The sequence below is a fragment of the Pituophis catenifer genome, unplaced genomic scaffold (assembly GCF_029215685.1).
Source record: "Pituophis catenifer annectens isolate HBS135680 unplaced genomic scaffold, rPitCat1.0.hap2 SCAF_6, whole genome shotgun sequence".
Taxonomy (NCBI): Eukaryota; Metazoa; Chordata; class Lepidosauria; order Squamata; family Colubridae; genus Pituophis; species Pituophis catenifer.
The window spans coordinates 2,489,893-2,511,408 of NW_027256886.1; the positions used below are offsets into that span (position 1 = coordinate 2,489,893).

At 44.0% G+C, this 21,516-nt stretch overlaps 1 protein-coding gene across 2 annotated transcripts in view; it reads left to right on the plus strand.

The window, feature by feature from the left end:
* Positions 1-4,353: 4,353 nt before the first annotated feature.
* The window catches only part of LOC139318560 (cytochrome P450 2C39-like), a 36,473-nt gene continuing 19,310 nt past the window's right edge, over positions 4,354-21,516 (plus strand). For both annotated transcript variants that reach the window (XM_070946048.1, XM_070946049.1), the window contains exons 1-3: positions 4,354-4,539; positions 13,763-13,925; positions 18,383-18,532. In XM_070946048.1, coding sequence (XP_070802149.1) covers positions 4,369-4,539; positions 13,763-13,925; positions 18,383-18,532 — 484 coding nt within the window. In that variant the 5' untranslated portion in view covers positions 4,354-4,368. The remainder of the gene's footprint in view (positions 4,540-13,762; positions 13,926-18,382; positions 18,533-21,516) is intronic.

The window sequence follows — 21,516 nt, forward strand, 5'->3', positions numbered from 1 at the left end:
GAGAAACGGTACTGAGAGCAATGAATACAATACATACAAACTGGTTTAACAAAGCTTTTACTTTGTAGTGAAAAACAATTGCATAGTCTTTTAGTCAATCCAAGTCTTTAGCTATTCAAATAAGTCCGAAGTTACAGATATCTTCTTACCAGACAAACAGCAGTCGATAATAAACAGCAATTTACGCTGGTAACAAATCACGGTGGTAGAATATCCATCCACTTCTTCACACACGACAGTAACAGTTCCAGTCAACAGTTCCAGTCAAGCAGCAAGTCAAGCAATGATGAGAGCAGGTCTAACAATGACTATAGCTCGGCTCCCTCCTTATGTACAGTTTACACTAGTAATTATCCACTTAAAATAAGTGAAGTCAGCAGTGCAATGACTCAATAGTACAATTATGATAATTGCAGTCAGCAGTTAATCAACAGTCAGTTACAATGACTCATCAGTACAATTACTCAGCATTACATCTTAGAGTTACAGAACTCATTTAAAGTTATAGAACTCATATATTGTCTGGACAACTTGTTAGACTTACACCATATCCTAACATTAATACTTATATGCAGGGAATGTTAGAAGCCTTGATGAGAAATCATATTTTAGTACCTGAAGATTGGAAAACTATCTTTTGCATGTTGCTTACTCCAGCACAATATGTAGTTTGGGATAGTGAATTTAAACATCAATGTGCCATGCGTGCCCTCCACTCGGGAGGAGCATTTATTTAATTTAATTTAATTAATTCAATTTATATGCCGCCCCTCTCCGAAGACTCAGGGCGGCTCACAATACATTTTAAAAAATCATTATAAAAAACATTTAAAAATTAAAAACATTAAAAACATTAAAAATCAGGCAAACCTGATGAAAAATCCTCCCGGTCATGGCCGTCAAATGCTCTTCTAAAGACAGCCGTGAATCCAGGAGGACGCCCAACTTGTGAGCCCTCTCCATGGGGACCAATGATTCGCCCCCAATAGTCAGTGATGGTGCCAAAACTGACTATATCGGGACGTCGGAAACCACAGCCACTCGGTCTTGAATGGGTTGAGCCTGAGCCTGTTCCTCCCCATCCAGATCCGTACAGCCTCCAGGCACTGGGACATCACTTCAAGGGCATCGTTGGGGTGATCCGGGGTGGAGATGTACAGCTGGGTGTCATCAGCGTACTGGTGATACTTCACCCCGAAATCACGGATGATCTCACCCAGTGGCTTCACATAAATGTTGAACAGGAGAGGTGAGAGGACCGACCCTTGTGGCACCCCACATATGAAGGGCCTCGGGGTCGACCTCTGCCCCCCTGTCAACACAGACTGCGACCGGTCAGAGAGAAAGGAGAACCACCGTAGTACGGTGCCTCCCACCCCTAACTCTTCCAACCGGTGCAGCATGATACCATGGTCGATGGTATCAAAAGCCACTGAGAGGTCTAACAGGACCTGGACAGAGGAGCACCCCCTGTCCCGAGCCCTCCAGAGATCATCTACCAATGCGACCAATGCCGTTTCCGTGCTGTACCCGGGCCTGAAGCCCGAATGGAACGGATCCAGATACGTCGTTTCATCCAGGTGCTGGGGGAACTGTTGCGCAACCACACTCTCAACAACCTTCGCCACAAAACGAAGGTTGGAGACCGAACGATAATTAACCAACATTGCTGGGTCCAGGGAAGGCTTCTTGAGGAGAGGCCTCACCACCGCCTCCTTCAAGGCAGCGGGAAAGTCACCCTCACCCAACGAAGCATTTATAATCCCCTGGAGCCAGCCTCGTGTCACCTCCCGGGAAGCCAGCACTAACCAGGAGGGACATGGGTCCAATAAACAAGTGGTCGCATTCAGTCTACCCAGAATCCTGTCCACGTCCTCAGGGGTCACAGGATCAAACTCATCCCAGATAACATTCTCAAGACCTGCCCCAGTCCCTCCCCCTGAGACTACCCAGTCAGAGTCCAGATCTTCCGGAATCTGAGTGATTTTATCATACAGATATTGAACAAAATCCTTGGCTCTACCCTCCAAGGGGTCCTCCTGCGCTTCCTGGTGGAGCAGGGAGCGGGTCACCCTAAACAGGGCGGCCGGGCGATTATCTGATGACGCAATAAGAGCAGCAAAATAGCTACATTTTGCTGCTTTTATCGCCACTAGGTAATTCCTAATATGAGATCTTACCAGTGTACGGTCAGATTCAGAAAGACTGGCCCTCCAACTACTCTCTAGGCATCTTTTCCAGCGCTTCAACTCCCTCAGCTCCTCAGTGAACCAAGGAGCTAAATGAGATTGGCGCCAGGTCAAAGGCCGCAAAGGCATGACCCGGTCCAGAGCTCCAGCGGCCGCCCTATCCCAGGCGGCCACTAGGTCTCCATTCGAGGCATGTGCCAGAGCCTCAGGAAATGGCCCAAGCTCCATCTGGAACCTGTCAGGTTCCATCAGGCACCTGGGGCGGAACCATCTTACCGGCTCCGCCTCCCTGCGGCGGGGTGCAGCAATTCGAATGTCGAGATGAAGGAGAGAGTGATCAGACCATGACACGGGCTCGGTGACTATATCCCCTATCTCAAGATCACTCAATCACTGTCCAGAGACAAAAACCAGATCCAGCATGTTTCCCCCCGTGTGGGTAGGGCCATGAATTAACTGGGTCAGGTCCATAGCTGTCATGGAAGCCATGAACTCCCGAGCCACCTCTGACGCCTCGCCCACGGACGGTAGGTTGAAATCCCCCATGACCATAAGCCTGGGGGTATCAACCGCCACCACAGCAATGACGTTGAGTAACTCAGGCAGGGCTGCTGCCACATGGCAGGGAGCCAGGTACGTGATCAGCAAACCCATCTGAACCCCGTGGCCCCATTTCACAAGGAGGGATTCACAGCCGGTCGTCTGAGGAACAGTGGCCTCTCTCGGTTTCAGACCTTCTTTAATGATAACTGCTACCCCCCCTCCCCTCCCCTGTGACCTTGGCTGATGGAATGCATGGAAACCTTCCCCTTCAATGAGGGGAACCCCCCCTCTTGGCCCAACCAGATCTCCGTAATACCTGCCAGGTCCGCACCCCCCTCCTGAATAAGATGACAAATGAGGGGGGCTTTATTTACTACGGACCTGGCATTGTATAGCATCAGCCAAAGGCCCGGACCCTGAGGGTCTATGCAACCTGGGGAACGGGTGGAGCCTTGGGGGCTGGAGCATGCCATCACTCGTAAACAGCGAGTGCGCACTCCCCTAAAATCATATGGCCCCCTGCTCCCACCATATCTACCCCAATTTGTTGGAAAAGCCATGTCTTCAGGTCACCACGGAAAGAGCGGAGGTCGGGGGCCGTCCAGAGCTCAGTGGGTAACCCATTCCATATTAGAGGGGAAATATTGAACTGATATGGACTGTTCTCATTTTAGATGAATTTGCTAAAATTTATACTCACAAATATACGTATCAAAGATAACTTCTTTATGCTTCTGTAAATTCTTTTTCTTCAAGAGGCATGAAAGGCTAATTAAAAAATATCAGTTCCCCTTCATTTTTTTCATTTTTATGTGATTCTGCAAAAATGAGCTGATGTAGATAGCATTAACACTTAGACTTATATACCGCTTCATAGTACATCACAGCCCTCTCTAAGTGGTTTACAGAGTCAGCTTCTTGTCCCCAACAATATGGGTCCTCATTTTACCCACCTCAGAAGGATGGAAGGCTGAGTCAACCTTGAGCCAGTGAGATTCGATCTGCTGAACTGCAGCTAGCAGTCAGCTGAAGTAGCCTGCAGTACTGCACTCTAACCACTGTGCCACCTCGGCAGCCTGCAACTTGATTGGTGAATACAGTTGTGGTCCTTAGAAGTTAGACACCCCAGTATAAATATTGTTAATCCTGTCCTGCCCATCAATTAATCCAGAGGTCCCCAACCCCTGGACTCAAGATCATCTTGCCCTGCACCTGGACGGCTGGAACTGGAACCAGTTGGGACGGTGTTTGGATTGGACCATGTGATGGACTTGTGGGTGTTGGGCAGGGACTTGAACTTTCCTTTGGGTGGGGAAAACCTGGAAACTTTCAGATTCGGATTTTCCTAGATGTGCCAATATGACATCTCTAATAAAATGGAACTTTGAGAAAACTCAAGCCTCGGAGTTTTCTTTCGTTGAGGGTGTTAATTGAAACCCTGATACCGAGTACTGGGATTATATGCATAATTTGATTTTCTGTCTCTGAAATAGAAAGCTTTGGATCAGATCAATTCCAAGATCCAGACCAGGATTTGGAAATGCTCAAAAACACAACTTGGCACCAAATGAACAATTAGCAGCTGAATCAAGGACAGATTCAGATTGCAGCAGAAAACGGAAGAAAAAGCTGGGGAATGGCTGAGATCTGGGAAGTTCTCACTACTGTGCTGGTGGGATTTCTGATCCTGGATTTTCTAAAACTGCTCTGGTCCAGCAGACATTATCCTCCTGGTCCTCTTCCTCTTCCTCTCATTGGTGGACTCTGGCGGATTGGGACCAAGCTTTCCAAGGATACTTTCACTAAGGTATTTGTCAGTCTGTCTGTCTGTCTATCCATCTATCTATCTATCTAAGCCACAGTGGCACAGTAGTTAGAGCAGTGGTGGGTTGCTCCTGGTTCTGTCCGGTTCTTGAGAACCGGTAGTAAAAGTGGCAGGAGGTTCCGCCCACCTGCCCAGATGTCATAATTGACATTCTGCGCATGTGCAAAAGCACAAGCGTGCTCCCGTTGCAAAGGTAAGTAGAACTCACTCCTGGGTTCGAGTGCAGTACTGCAGGCTACTTCTGCTGACTGCTGGCTGCCTACAATTTGGCAGTTCAAATCTCACCAGGCTTAAGGTTGACTCAGCCTTCCATCCTTCCGAGGTGGGCAAAATGAGGAGCCAAATTGTTGGGGGCAAGAGGCTGACTCTGTAAACTGCTTAGAGAGGGCTGGAAAGCACTGTGAAGCGGCATATAAGTCTAAGTGCTATTGCTATTGCTATTGCTATTGCTATTGCTATTGCTATTGCTATCCATCCATCCATCCATCCATCCATCCATCCATCCATCTAACTATCATCTACATACCTACCTACCTATCTTCCTACTTAGCTATCTAAGTGGTCTCCAGAACTTTGATCTATCTAATTTTGAAACCATTCACCTTTCCCCCAGAGGGACTCTGGGCAGCGTACAATAAAATTTCAAAACATAAAAACAGTATATAAGAGTTGAAATTTAAAAGAAGGCAAGATTGATTAAAAACAATGTTAAAAAATGATTGAAAGGTAAAGAAAGGGACTTTCAGGGGTGTTAATCACTTGTTCTCCTCCAAGGAGGAAACAAAGCCACAGAGCCACGTTTTCACCCCTTTCCCAAAAGGTAAGAGAGTGGGAGCCCCCCTCACTCTTGGGGGGGAAGGATGTTCCGCAGGGTGGGGCAATGGCAGAGAAGGATCTCTTCCTGGACCCCACCAGTCTTAATTCTTTAACTGACAGGATCCACAATTTCCCTTCCCTGCCTGACTGGATGGGAGGGGCTGGTATAATAGGGAAACGCAGGGATTTATTTATTTATTTATTTATTTATTTATTTATTTATTTATTAAATTTATATACCGCCCTACTCCCGAAGGACTCAGCGTGGTGAACAGCCAAAAGATAAAATACACATAGTACAAACATTAAAAAAAACCATTTAAAAATACATTAAATACTTTGGCCCAAAACAAATTTAAAACACCCCAATTTATAAAACAAATTTAAAAGCAATTAAAAGGGAGGTTAGGCCAGAGCAGCCTGCTGGAATAAGAATGTTTTGAGGGCACGGCGGAAAGTGCGCAAATCCGGGATCCTCCGTATCTCCGGGGGGAGCTCGTTCCAGATGACAGGTGCCCCCACAGAGAAGGCTCTCCCCCTGGGGGCCTCCAGTCGACATTGTTTGACCGACGGCACCCTGAGGAGCCCCTCTCTATGGGAGCGTACTGGTCGGTGAGAGGCTACTGGTGGCAGAAGGCGGTCTCGTAAGTACCCCGGTCCTAAGCCATGGAGCGCTCTAAAGGTGGTAACCAAAACCTTGAAGCGCACCCGGAAGACCACCGGGAGCCAGTGCAGCTCGCACAGGAGGGGAGTCACATGGGAGTGCCACGTTGCTCCCGTAACTACCCGCGCAGCCTCATTCTGGACCAGCTGGAGCCTCTGGGTGCTCCTCAAGGGGAGCTCCATGTAAAGAGCATTACAGTAGTCCAGGCAGGAAGTCCTAACACCTTGAATTGAGCCCAGAAGCAAACGGGCATCTAATGTATGCTCATGCAGTAAAGGTGTTACATGTTGGTTACCACCTTTAAAGCGCTCCATGGCATTGGACCTGGGTACCTTTGAGATCGTCTTCTGCCACCAGTAGCCTCCCACCGGCCAGTCCGTTCCCACAGAGAGGGTCTCCTCAGGGTGCCATCGGCCAAACTATGTCGGCTGGCGACACCCAGGGGGAGGGCCTTCTCTGTGGGAGCCCCTGCACTTTGGAATGAACTCCCCCCAGAAATTCGCAAAATCTCTGATCTCCGTGTGTTTCCCTGTGCCCTCAAAACCATGTTGTTCCGCCAGGCTGGGCTATCAATATAATGATTTTAATTGGTTTTAAATTGGGTTTTTAAATTCGGGGTTTTATATTAGGCCTACTATTTAATAATTTTAATCAATTTTAAATACTGTCTGTCTTTGTGTTTTTAATTAGGCTGTACACCGCCCTGAGTCCTTTGGGAGAAGGGCGGTATAGAAATAAAATTAATAAAATAAATAATAAAATAAATAATAAATAAATGCACCATTCTTTGCAAGATTGCCCATTCAGCCCCATTTTGCACCAGCTGAAGATTTCAGATATTTTCAAAACAGGAGCACCCTGTAGAGTGTGTTGCAATATCCAAACGGGGAATGGCCGGATCATAAGTGACTGAGTCTCCCTCAAGAATCACTAAGCTACAGAAACTAAGCAGGAGAACTTATTTTTTTAATGAGGGCAAGAACGAGTTTCTGCGTGCAGTGCCTGAAAACCTACTGCTCCGTTGTATACCTCAGAAAGGTTTGACTATTTATTACATTTGAAGTAATGCCAGTGCCATAGGGAGAAATCTTCAAATGACTGCTTTCTCTCTTTTTTTCTTTTTTCTTTTTAAAAAGTTTTTTGTTAATCATTCAAAATTAAAAACATCGGACATAGATATGGCATCACTAGTTAACAAACTATGTTAAAGTTAATATTATAATATAATTCTTTAACCTTATACGTTACTTACACATAACATCGTACTAACAATCTATATCATATTTCTACACAATTATATAGTACATACTTGTCTATTAATCTATACCTGTACCTATTTATGCAATTTACATACATATTTATTTTATTTATTTATTTGATTTATTTGATTTGATTTATATACCGCCCTACTCCCGAAGGACTCAGGGCGGTGCACAGCCAACAATAAAATACATACATACAAAATTTAAAAGCAGAAATAAAATCAAATTAAATAGTTTTGGCCCAGACAGATTAAACCCCCCCCCCAATCAATTTAGAACAAATTTAAATATTTGAATATATAAAATATTAAAAAATATTTTAAAAAGTTTTTAAATTTTTTTTTTAAAAAGATTGAGAAAATTAGGCTAGGCCCGCCTGGTGAAATAAAAAGGTCTTTAAAGCGCGGCGGAAGGTACACAGATCCGGGATCCTCGGTATCTCCAGGGGGAGCTCGTTCCAGATAATAGGTGCCCCACAGAGAAGGCTCTCCCCCTAGGGGCCGCCAGTTGACATTGTTTGGCCGACGGCACCCGGAGGAGCCCCTCTCTATGGGAGCATACCGGCCGGTGGGAGGCTATTGGTGGTAGTAGGCGGTCGCGCAAGTACCCGGGTCCTGAGCCACGGAGAGAGTGTTACAATAGTCCAGGCGGGAGGTGACGAGGGCATGAGTGACCGTGCGTAAGGAGTCCCAATCCAGAAAGGGACGCAACTGGCGGATCAGGTGAACCTGATGAAAAATCCTCCCGGTCACGGCCGTCAAGTGCTCTTCTAAAGACAGCCGTGAATCCAGGAGGACGCCCAAGTTGCGCGCCCTCTCCGTGGGGGCCAATGATTTGCCCCCAATAGTCAGTGATGGCACCAACTGACTATATCAGGACGTCGGAAACCACAGCCACTTGGTCTTGGATGAGTTTATCCGTCATAACGTATATATTTCTCATCCAACATTACACCCTTGTCTCGGCTATCCTCCTTTTGTCTAGCCATTTGTAAATTTTTTTCCAGATTATATAGTACTGTGTTTCACATTTATCCTTGAGCTCCAAGGAAGTCTGTCCATTTCTATTTTTTTATTTTTATTTTTATATGCTGCCCTTCTCCGGAGACTCAGGGCGGCTTACAATGCGTTAAGCAATAGCCTTCATACTTTTGTATATTTTATACAAAGTCAGTTTATTGCCCCCATAAACTGGGTCCTCATTTTACTCACCTTAGAAAGGATGGAAGGCTGAGTCAACCTTGAGCCTGGTGAGAATTGAAATCGCAGTAATTGCAGGCAGCTGGATGTTAAATGTTGCCTTAGTAGGAGGCATTAGCCCCCTACGCCACTCAGGCGTAGTTTCTGCGCAGTTAAGAATTGTTAGTAATATTTCCTCTTCAGTTGGAGCATCTTTCTCTTTCCACTTTTGAGCAAAGGCTATCCATGCTGCTGTGAGTATATGCAATAATTGATAATTTATATTGTTCTTATATTTACTCTCTGCAAATGATGGCTTTCTCAATTACAGAATAAATGTCAACTGTTTGACTAGTGAACCAAAAATAAGAAAACACTCTCAGGAGCTTTGAATCCCCCAAAGTAAAACTTTATTGGATACACCATTTTGGTTGGTACTGAAGAATCAAAACTAGCTCTGGTTTTCCCAAGCAAATGATTGCTTAGTTAAACAATAACTCCCCCTTCTCCCCACACATGGGTGATCATAGTTTGTCCAATTATGAGACATCCTTTTGTTATGGGAACCGTCCATCTCTTTCTCAAGCACCTGCAGCGGTGACCTTGATGGCTTCCATACTCTCATGATCTCTGCATATTTTCTCCACATTCCATTCTCCCTTCCTTCCCCCCATGGGTGGGTTCTAAATTTTTTTACTATTGGTTCTGTGGGCATGGCTTATTTTGTGGGCGTGGCTTGGTAGGGGGTAATGGGGGTAATGCGTGGGAGTGGCCAACTTTTTTTTTTTAACTTTTAAAAGCATTTTTTCTACAACCTTAAGAGGTTGCAGAAAAAAATGCTTTGAAAAGCCTCTGCCGATCAGGCAACTCAGCTGGGATCGTCAGAGGCTTTTCAAAGAATTTTTTAACCACTTCTTCAGCTGAAGAGGTTGTAGAAAAAATGCTTTGAAAAGCCTCTGATGATCCCAGCTGAGCCGCGGGATCATCAGAGGTTTTTTTTTTTTACTTTTAAAAGCATTTTTTCAGCTGAAGAGGTTGTAAAAAAAATGCTTTTAAAAGTATATTTTAAAAAGCCTCTGATGAGGTGGGTGGGGTAAGCGAGCGGCGACCGGGCTGGGGACCGGTTCGGGGACGTGGCCAGCCAATGTTATTACCGGTTCTCAGAACTACTACAAATTTTTACTATCGGTTCTTGCGAACCGGTGCGAACCGGGAGCAACTCACCACTGCTCCCCCCTCAGTTCATTGGCAAGTGGGAAAGCGTTAAGGGTTGAAAGAAGCAAAGCAGTTCGATCTTGACAATAAAGTTTGGTTCCAAAAATATAGTCAGGCCTACCAACTCTTCAACAGCCAGATATATATAGATAGAGAAAGGAATAATATAAGTGCTACTAGTACAATAATTAGGTAAAAGGGAATCCCTGAGTTGCCAACTATAGGGGGTGCTGCTCATCTCCTTTTCAAAGCCATTGAACCACTGTTATCCGAAGATATTTCTGTGGTCATGTGGTCAGCAGAAGATCACGGAGCAATGTTACCTTGCCACTGAAGTGGTACCTATTTATCTACTTGTATTGGCATGCTTTTGAACTGCTAGGTTGGCAGGAGTTGAGGCAAGAACAGGAGCTCACTCCGTTGCATGGTGCTCGGGTCTCAAACATGGGTTGCCGGCTTTCCAGCTAAACCAGCAAGAATTTTTACCACTGAACTTAACCACAAAAGTCCCAATATGTCACGTGACGACACAAGTTTGACACCCTGCTCTCCAGCCTCACTGATACGCTCTCCTGCTTTTGATTAAAGAGGAAAGTAGCTTGATTTAAAATGGACTGCTCCGACAACCTTCATTTATGTCCTGCTTGATTTTAGAATTTGGGCTGCAGCATTGTCAATCCCCTTTGAAATTGACATGCCTGTGGGAGAAAAAAAAAAACAGATAAAAGTATCAGAGGAGGGAATTAAAGCAAGAAGGAGTTCTATGAACTTGCATTCAGGGTCAGAGACACATTCAAGGGGGAAGAGTCAATATTCTTGGTCCTCTTGATGGAAAAAGCGATCAGAACTCTTGTATGGAGTATGGCTACTTCTGACCCGACCATCGATTTTCCCAAGAGGTCAATAACCTTCTGAAATAATTTCACAGACTGTGGAGGTTCTCAGTCATCCGGGATCGTGGTTATCCCAAAGCTGCCTTTTGAAAAGTCAACTGAACTTTGTTTTTCCTTGATAGATAGAGAGCTTTATTGATTAGCCTATAGGCCCTGTCAAAGCACAAAGTCCAAACACATATCACCAATAAAATCCTATACAAACAATTTAAAATAAGAGTTGGGTAAAATACAATAGTTATAGGATAAGATACAATATAATTGAATACATAAATATATAAAATAGAATAAAATGACATAAAATTATATTTCAGTGTCACCCTTACAATCTACCCCAATCAGTCCCACGTATGCAGATCTCATCCGATCCATTTTGTTTAAGGACTGTGCTGTGTTCAGTGTTATTTTCAGGTTCTGGCTGCACCTAAAGTAAGTTGTTTTGATATGGGGATCCCAATGGGTCATTCGTTTGGTATATGGACCAAAATACCTGCCTCTCACCCCCTTATACAAGCAACAGTCAAACAGGATGTGAGCCAGGATCTTCTACCTCTGCCGCTCCACAGATGCAGAGACGCTTATTGTAGGGCTTTTTCCTTGAAGATGTTTCGCATCTCATCCAAGAAGCTTCTTCAGTTCTGACTGAATGGTGGAGAATGGAAGGATTTATATTCCTTGCCAGTCATCTGGTTGCATTCTTTCCGAGGCCACTTGGAGATTTATCGGTGCCCTCCGGGTCATCTGAATAGTGCAAATGAGTGTGGAGCAGGGGTGAAATGCTCCCGGTTCTGACCAGATCACCTGATCCGGTAGCGATGGAGGCGGGTGGTTCAGAGAACCAGTAGCAAAAATCCCTGCCCCCGCCCCATGCCCAGCTGCACCTCACAATCATCAGAGGCTTTTTTTTTTTTACTTTTAAAAGCATTTTTTTCTACAACCTCTTCGGCTGAAAAAATGCTTTTAAAAGTAAAAAAAAAAAGCCTCTGATGATCGCGCAGCTCAGCTGGGATCGTCACTTTTTTTCTTTTAAATGCCTCTGACGATCCCAGCTGAGTTGCCTGATCGTCAAAGGCATTTAAAAGAAAAAAAGCCTCTGACGATCAGGCAACTCACCTGGGATCGTCAGAGCCTTTTGAAAGCATTTTTTTACAACCTCTTCGACAAAGAGGTTGTAGAAAAAATGGTTTTAAAAGTAAAAAAAAAAAAAATTGGCCACGCCCACCCAGTCACATTACCACCCCCCAAGCCACGCCCATAGAACCAGTAGTAACAAATTTTACATTTCACCACTGGTGTGGAGCCTTCTTGGAACTGCTGAAAGGACAGTGTTGTAGACTGGAGATAGATGGTGTCGTATCCTAATAACCAAATGTCTGCAAGGAATACAATTCCCTTCACAATTCTCCATCATTTATTCAGAACTGAAGAAGCTTCTTAGATGAGAAGTGAAACGTCTTCAAAGAGAAACAAAGTTCTGTTGCCTTTTAAAAAAAAACCACACACTTTTGCAACAAATTTTCCAGATTCTGCCATCTAGAAATCATCTAGGTCCGTGGTTCTCAACCTGTGGTCCACAGACGCCTGGGAGGGGATCGCTATGTCATCACAGGGGGTCCGCGAATGCTTGAAGAAATGTAATGATTTAAATCTTAAGTCTTGGGGGTCCATTGTGAAGGAAAGACTGAGAACCACTGATCTAGATAATCACAGTGTCAGGTTTTGATGCTATCTCAAAATAAATGAATTTCCAAACTGCCGATCTTTAAGGAAATTTTCTCTTTATTCGAGCACAGCAATCTGATCCTGACTCTTTCGCGGTCAGTACTGACCTTTGCCCCCCAATCCCTCCCTTTCCGATCCCCTATTCTCTGCTTCTCATTGGCTATCTTCCAAGTCACTTTCCTGATTCCTTCTTCGTCAGATCACAGGAATGTCTCCCTCCTCTCCTATCTCCGAGGAGACAGAATCTTCAAAGGGATTTAGCAGGCAAAAGTTCAGACTTCTCCTCCCTTTATTATATGTCAGTGCTGGGACGCTGACACACAGGTTGCCAGCCAGCGATTGCTACCGGTTCGACAAACCAGCCCCAATCTCCGCTACCGGTTCTCTCGAACCGGTCCAAACTGGTAGCATTTCACCCCTGTATTATATGCACCATTCTTTGGGCTTCTAATATTGCCTGCACAGCTCCATTCTGCATCAGATATTTTCAAAACAGTAGCACCATATAGATTGTGTTGCAATATCCAAACGGGAAATGGCCAGAATATGGGTGACTGAGTCTTCTTCAAGAATCACTAAGCTACTAAAGCTACAGAAGCTAAGCATGAGAACTTATTTCCTTAATGAGGGCAAGAACTAGTTTTGGCATGCAGTGCCTAAAAACCTTTATTGCATACCTTAGAAAGGTTTGAATATTTATTATGTTTGAAGTAATGCCAGTGCCATGCTTACCTGGAGCTCATGGGTGATTCTCTTTTATGCACTCCAGGACCCAAATGACTTAGGACCGTGATGGCGAACCTGTGGCACGGGTGCCACAGGTGGCACGCAGAGCCATATTGGTGGGCACGCGAGTGTTGCCCGAGCTCAGCTCCAGCACACATGCGCACACCGGCCAACTGATTTTCAGGCCTTCTGGTCCCACCGGAAGTTGGGAAACTGGCTGTTTCCGGCCTCCGGAAGGCCTCCGGGGGGATGGGGAAGGCTGTTCTTGCCCTCCTCAGGCTCCTAGAAAGCTTCTGGAGCCTGGGGAGGGGGGGAAACAGGCCTACCGGGTCCACCGTGCCATCGCGTGCCAAAAGCAGGGTGAAGTGGGGGGAGGTCACATGCGCATGCGCGGGAGGGCGGGGCGCATTGAATTATGGATGTGGGCATCCGCACCCGTGACCCACCCCACTCCCCCTGCTTTTGGCACGCGACGGCAAAAAGGTTAGCCCTCACTGACTTAGGAAAACAGAGACGGGATCCAAACTGGTCAGAAAGGAAATCCTAATTTCTATGGAACTGTTCCTTGCCATTTAATCCAAACCGGTCCAGAAATAGATCAGGGGGACTTTTTGGGCCACATGGGAAATGGGATACTAATTCTAGCTCCTGTCATATAAAGGTGATGAAGGTTCATCTGCCTGCTGTAAAGTCCCAGCTGTTTTCTCTTTTTTCTGTCCCAAATGTCAGATGAGCAAGCAATATGGAAACATTTACACTGTGTGGTTGTGGCATCAACCTGTGGTAGTAATTTCTGGATTTCATGCAGTGAAGGAAAGCCTGATCCACCATTCACAAGATTTTGCTGATCGGCCCCTTTCGACTTTTCTTTTAAAAATATGTAATGGTAAAGGTAAGTTCCTCTGAAGACCAAGGTATTTTATGCAGGGGTGAAATTCACTTACATTCCCTACCGGTTCGTAAATATGCGTGTGCCAGATGCGTGTTCGCTCCGCTCCTGTGCACCATCATCTGCGCATGCGCAGAGGCTTAAAAGGTCACAAAAAAACGACATTATGACGTCCGCACGGGTGGGCAGAGCCTCCCACAACTGTCGCTACCGGGGCTCTCTGTGACTTTGTGAGGTTCCTGCTGTCAACTTGCAAAGCTTTCAAGTTGCCATGAGCAGGAGGGAGGGAGAACTGATAGAGCTGATTGATTTCCCTAACTGAAGCTGCATTCCATACATTCTTCCTGACCGCAATCAGAAGGAGGGTGTTGGATTTCACAGCCAGCCAAAGTGGTTAATTGGAGAATGTGATTTATGACATGGCCAGGGAGGAGGGGAAAGACAGGGTCATAGGGGAACGTAAATCTCCGTGGGATTAGTTCTAACTGCATCCGAATATTGCCGAAATGGTGCTCCTAATAAACGACTGTATTTCTTTTGAAGTTTGGCTCATGGCTCATAAATTAACTAGGGCATCTTTCGGAAACTTCACACCTGCTTGTTGCAGGGGCCATTTTGTGTGAAGTCCAGCTGCTTTTGCATTGTGTGTGAGTCAGTTGTGTAGCTTTTGTGTTATTTTTGTGTAAAGTGTGATACTTGGTTTTCCCAGTCACATGACCACCAAGCCACGCCCACCCAGTCACATGACCACCAAGCCACGCTCCCAGAACCAGTAGGGAAAATTTTTGAATTTCACCACTGGGCATAGGTTTTTTTTTGCCTCAGCTGGTGACTAGAAGACCTAAAAAGTCCTTTTGAACTCTGTTATTCTGTTAAATAGAGCATCAATATAGAAATTTATAGATTACAGCTATTTTTATTTTAATTTTAACTTGTAGTAATAGGATGATGGTACCGTAGATTAAGACAGGAGTTTGTTTTGTGTAGAAGAAAGAAATACAATCCTAGTGTCCATTTTCTATACAGGTTCTCGGGTTAGACCAGAATGGAGCCTGTCCATTATAGTTGTAAATTGTAATGATTATAGAAACACAACCGAGCTGATATTATGATGTTTATTTATGTTAATATTATGTAGTTTTGCCAAACTTTGGAAGTAAGTTCAGGTTTTCAGCAAAACCTTCATAAAAGTCAGTGACATGATCACAGGACTCTGCAGATAGCCATAAATTATTTTACTACCGGTTCTGTGGGCGTGGTTTGGTGGGCATGGTGTGGCTTGGTGGGCATGGCAGGGGAAGGATACTGCAAAATCTCCATTCCCACCCCACTCCAGGGGAAGCATACTGCAAAATCTCCATTCATTCTCCACTCCTGGGGGAAGGATATTGGAAACTCTCCATTCCCACCCCACTCTGGCACCAGCTAGAGGTGGTATTTGCCGGTTCTCCGAACTACTCAAAATTTCCGCTACCGGTTCTCCAAACTGCTTAAAATTTCCACTACCGGTTCTCCAAACTGCTTAAAATTTCCGCTACCGGTTCTCCGAACTGCTCAAAATTTCCACTACCTGTTCTCCAAACTGCTCAAAATTTCCGCTACCGGTTCTCCAAACTGCTTAAAATTTCCACTACCGGTTCTCCAAACTGCTTAAAATTTCCGCTACCGGTTCTCCGAACTGCTCAAAATTTCCACTACCTGTTCTCCAAACTGCTCAAAATTTCCGCTACCGGTTCTCCAAACTGCTTAAAATTTCCTCTACCGGTTCTCCAAACTGCTCAAAATTTCCGCTACCGGTTCTCCAAACTGCTTAAAATTTCCTCTACCGGTTCTCCAAATTGCTCAAAATTTCCGCTACCGGTTCTCCAAACTGCTTAAAATTTCCACTACTGGTTCTCCAAACTGCTTAAAATTTCCGCTACTGGTTCTCCGAACTGCTCAAAATTTCCACTACCTGTTCTCCAAACTGCTCAAAATTTCCGCTACCGGTTCTCCAAACTGCTTAAAATTTCCTCTACCGGTTCTCCAAACTGCTCAAAATTTCCGCTACCGGTTCTCCAAACTGCTTAAAATTTCCTCTACCGGTTCTCCAAATTGCTCAAAATTTCCGCTACCGGTTCTCCAAACTGCTTAAAATTTCCACTACTGGTTCTCCAAACTGCTTAAAATTTCCGCTACCGGTTCTCCGAACTGCTCAAAATTTCCACTACCGGTTCTCCAGAACCTGTCAGAACCTGCTGGATTTGACCCCTGCATAAATGCATCCTTGTTGCCAAGTGCCCAAAGTAGAGTCATGTGAACACAAGAGGGTGGGGGGTGGGTGAGTCTGACCATAGTAACTTTGGATCTGGGTCAGATGTCCCCGTTTTCAGGTAGTTTATAATTTTGAATGATCACTAAGTGACCGGTCATATGTCATGGACCATATTTTTTTTAAAAAAACTTTAACACCTTGAAACCATAGATATTAGTTTGCAGAACGTATGAAAGTTAAATTTTTGTCATGTATTGTACAATCTACCTGTTGTTTCCTTTTGCTTCTTTTATGGCCACAACAAAAAGAACCCTCCGGTAAGGAAGGGGACAACTCGCCATAGCCAACTGACTCCGGAACAATCCCCAACCATTCGATTTAATTGTTTAAAATAATTTTTAAAAATATTTTAATTTTTTGTCGTTCACATTTCACTTTGTCCCTCGTTTGGCCTCCTTTCTTCAATAATTCTATCCCATATTTAACGGCTTCGATGTTAGTGTCACTCTTGTCCCATGGCGAATTGGCCATGGAGAGTTGTCCTAGACCAGGGGTGTCGAACACAAGGCCCGCAGGCCGGATATGGCACATGACGTGGTGCAGAGGTGGGTCTCAGAAGGTTCTGACCAGTTCTGGAGAACCTGTAGCGGAAATTTTGAGTAGTTCGGAGAACCGGTAGTAAAAATTCTGACTGGCTCCGCCCCCATCTATTCTCTGCCTCCCAAGTCCCAGCTGATCGGGAGGAAATGGGGATTTTGCAGTAATCTTCCCCTGGAGTGGGGTGGGAATGGAGATTTTACAGTATCCTTCCCCTGCCACGTCCACCAAGCCATGCCCACAGAACCGGTAGTAAAAAATTTTGAAACCCACCAGTGATATGGTCGCATCTGAACCACAGGGCTGTCCTGGAAAATGTAAGGGGCCAACTTATGTCGCTTCGGCCCAGTCTACCCAGTGCAAAGAGGAAACATGCCAGCAATTTGGGGAGTGGCGTCAAGCTGGCCACGCCCACCCATTCAGCCATGCCCAGTGAGTGGCATCAAGTGTCAGGGTTCCAAGTAACACCCCCAACAAGGGGGGAGCCTGGATAGCTCAACAGACAGAGCTCTGTAATTTAACACCAGCTGTCTATAATTAAAGTAAAATCGAATCTCGCCAGGCTCAAGGTTGACTCAGCCTTCCATCCTTTCTAAGGTGGGTAAATTGAGGACCCAGTTTGTGGGGGCAATAAGCTGACTTTGTATAAATATACAAAAGTATGAAGGGTATTGCTTAACGCATTGTAAGCCGCCCTGAGTCTCCGGAGAAGGGCGGCATATAAAACAAATGAAGAAAAAAACAAAAAACAAAAAAATCCGAGTCTTGAGTTTCCTCAAAGTTCCATTTCATTAGAGATGTCCAGTAGTGGGTTCCACTTACCTTCCCTACCAGTTTGGAACTGTGAGCGTGCGCGGTGCTTCTGCGCATGCATCCGTGATGACGTCTGGGTGGGTGGGCGGAGCCTCCCACTGTTGCTACTACCAGTTCACTCAAACCAGGGCAAACCGGTATAAACCCACTACTGGAGATGTCATATTGGCACATCTGGGAAAACCCGAATCTGAAAGCTTCCAGGTTTTCCCCACCCAAAGGAAAGTCCAAGTCCCTGCCTAACACCTAGATGTCCATCACATGGTCCAATCAAAGCATCATCTCAACTGGAGATGCCTCCCAGTTCCAGCCTTCCAGGTGCAGGGCAAGATGTCCTTGACTCTCTGAGAAAGGAATGTTATTATGACTACGTATCACCCTGGCTCCATACAATCCCCCCTCCCAGTTTCCCATAGTAGAAAATGTGGCAGTCCTGAAGGCCCAACGAAAAAGATGGCTTCTAGGTCTGACCTCAAGCTGGCTATGCCCACCTAGTTGGCCACACCCACTCAGTCAGCCAGGCCCGCCAGGCTCCTCGAAGTCAACCACAGCCCTGATGTGGCCTCCAATGAAATTGAGTTTGATACCCCTGTCCTAGAGACTCTTTGGTAGAAGAGCAGACAAGGCGTGCGAATGAATGTGGGAAAGAGTGCAAGGGAAACTAAGAACAAAAAGGTTGCAAGAAGTTTTAGGTAGTTATCCAGTTGCCTCACACACTGCAATTATTTGTGGAACTTGTAAGTCATGCTTATGGGGCTTTTTTTTTTTTAATGTGACTCTCACATTGATTCCTCAGGGCTTGCATTTTCAAATGGTCACACCTGGAAAGAACAGAGACATTTTACCGTAAGCGCTCTCCGCCTGCTGGGACTGGGAAAGAAGGACATGGAACATAAACTAGAAGAGGCGGCACATCAGTTGGTGGAGATCTTTGCACGCACAAAGGGTAGGAAATAGTTTGACAGTGATGATATGGAGATTGGGATGAATTTGCAGGATTCAAGTGTTTTGTTCTCCAATCCTATATTCATTCATTCATTCATTCATTCATTCATTCATTCATTCATTCATTCAGTTTAGGCATCACATCACCATGAGGTGATGAGGACCCAGTTTGTGGGGGCAATAAGCTGACTTTGTATAAAATATACAAAATATACAATTATAAAATATACAAAAGAATGAAGGCTATTGCTTAACGCATTGTAAGCCGCCCTGAGTCTCCGGAGAAGGGCGGCATATAAATCAAATTAAAAAAAATAAAAAAATATCAACATTGTGCAGCTCACCACGTGAAACAAAATGGCAGGTGTATAATCAGACTAAAAATACAAAACATGAATCCAGCCCGTGTATCGGTCACCCAGCAAAGGATTCCAACCAACTTAGGCCAGAGCTTGGCCTTCTCGAACACCAAAAGAATAGGGCCACCCAAATTTCAGGGGTAGCCTCATCTCTCCCCAGACTCCAGGACTGGCCTATGTTCCTCCCCAACCTCCTCACTGTCCGACTCTGCTGCCAGCTCCGCAGGCAGCTGGTGGACCACAACAGTTATATCCAGCACTCTGAATCATACCTGGAAGCAAATAGTTCAGTTTTGATTTTGTTGCAATATTTTCAGGATCAGACTCAATAAAGATAATAGGAGTTAGAGGTTTAAATATATTTCTCTTTAATCATAACAGGCATTCTATATTCACTGAATATTCAAGATAGAAGCAAAGAAAATGGTGAGGGTAGCTCCTTATATATACAAGGGGTGGAGACAGGAATGGGAGTGGTAAATTATGAATGCATTAGGATCCAAAGAATAAGTTAACCCCTGATGTCCCATATATACATTATTTACACATTAGAGAATAAGGCATTTACATCTGACAAATCCCCCTCTAAATGCCGGTTCGCTATACAACACCAATTACATTCAGATTCAGGACAATATAATACATATAATTTAGAAGTTAAATATTTGTGCTGTTTAGAAGGTAAAGGCTTCGTTAATATGTCAGCTAATTGTTCAGAGGTATCACAATGTATTGCTTTGATGAATCCATCTTGAGATAATTGTCTCACGTGCTTAAATTTTATATCAATATGCCTGGACCTTTGTCCAATGGCATCGGATCTGGATATTTCAATGGCTGCTTTATTATCTTCATGCATAACAAAAGGTAATGCAGGTTTTTTCCAAACATCTGAGATCAAATCATTGAACCATACAAGGTTATTAGCAGCTTTGGACAAACAAACATATTCCGCTTCTGTGGTTGAAGTGGCTACCAGTTCTTGTTTACCAGTGTACCAGTAAACTGGACAATCATTCAATAGAAAAATATAACCAGAAGTACTCTTTCTGCATGATGTATCACCAGCCCAATCTGCATCTGCATAACAGGTAATTTTTGGTTCTTTGTCATTATTAGGTTCTAATACTAAACAAAAGTCTAATGTACTTTTCAGATATCTTAGAATTCTTTTGACAGCTTCCCAATGATACATGGTTGGTTTGCTAACATATCTTGACAATAAATTGAGAGGTAATGCAATATCTGGCCTGGTCCAATTAGATATATAAAGGAGTGAACCTATGACTGATCTGTAAAATGTATTATCTTTAAATTCAGGGGAAGATTCATCAGTGTTTCTAAGAAAATCAGTTTGCATAGGAGTGTCACAGGGTTTGGCATTGTTCAAATTACATTTGTTTAGAAGTTCAATGATCTTATCTTTCTGAGTAAGTTTGAATCCCCTTCTAGTTTTGTTAATTTGTACACCAAGATATTTATTCACTTTACCTAAAGATTTCAACGAGAAATGTTCGTTTAACTTATTTACAAAGGTTTCTCTGCTCTCTTTGTGCTTTCCTATATATAAAATATCATCCACATAAATTAATACAAATTCAATGTGATCATCACTTTTTTTTACAAAGAAACAGTTATCAGCAGTGGTAGCGTTGAAACCCATGGTCTTAAGTACTTTTACCAAGCAATCGTACCATCTTTTGCCAGATTGCTTTAATCCGTATAGACTCTTGTTTAATAACCAAATTTCATTTTTATTAGTGTATTGACTGTGTGGTGCTCTTACATATATTTCCTTATCTAGTTTTGCGTGTAAATACGCAGTCTGTATGTCATATTGAAATACGTCAAGATTGAGTGCAGATGCTACTACTAGAGCTGTTTTAACACTCTCTGTCCTCACCGTAGGGGAGTATGTGTCAGTATAGTCTTCTGGATATTTTTGTGCATAACCTTGTGCAACTAGTCTAGCCTTGTATAGAGTATTGCCTCCTTCTAGGTTCTTAATTTTATAAATCCACCTGGTACCTATAATTGTTTTATCCTTAGGTGCGATCGCAGGTGTGAATACATTTAATCCTTGCAAACTTTCCATCTCTTTTTTCATAGCTAGTTCCCATTTTTCTCTTTCTTCACGAGGGAGTTTTAATACTTCCTCATATGTATTAGGTGTTATTTGTTCACCATCCATATGCATTATGTAATCTCTGTATTTATTTGGTATTTGATTTCTATTGTTTCTAATAGCTCTTTCAGGTTTGCTATGATTGTCATCCAAATATCTAGCTTCCTTTTTTGTTAATGTGTCTGTCTTTATTTTATGCTGACTATTTGTCCAAGTTTTGGTTTTGTTCTTATTTTTGTTGATATCTTGATTTTCTATTGTCCCTTCCTCGCAAGATATTGTATCTTTGCATTTATTTGGAAATATTTCATTAAGGTGCAATTTAGACCAATTGGCCTGCTCATGGAACACAGCTGTTCTGGAGACTATAAATTTGTTATTATTATCTATGAATCTGTACCCTTTGGTTCCAGTTTCATATCCCATAAATCTTAATCTTCTGGATACGTTTTCTCCCTTTCTCCTCAACTGCTTAGGTATGTGTACGTCTGCAGTGACTCC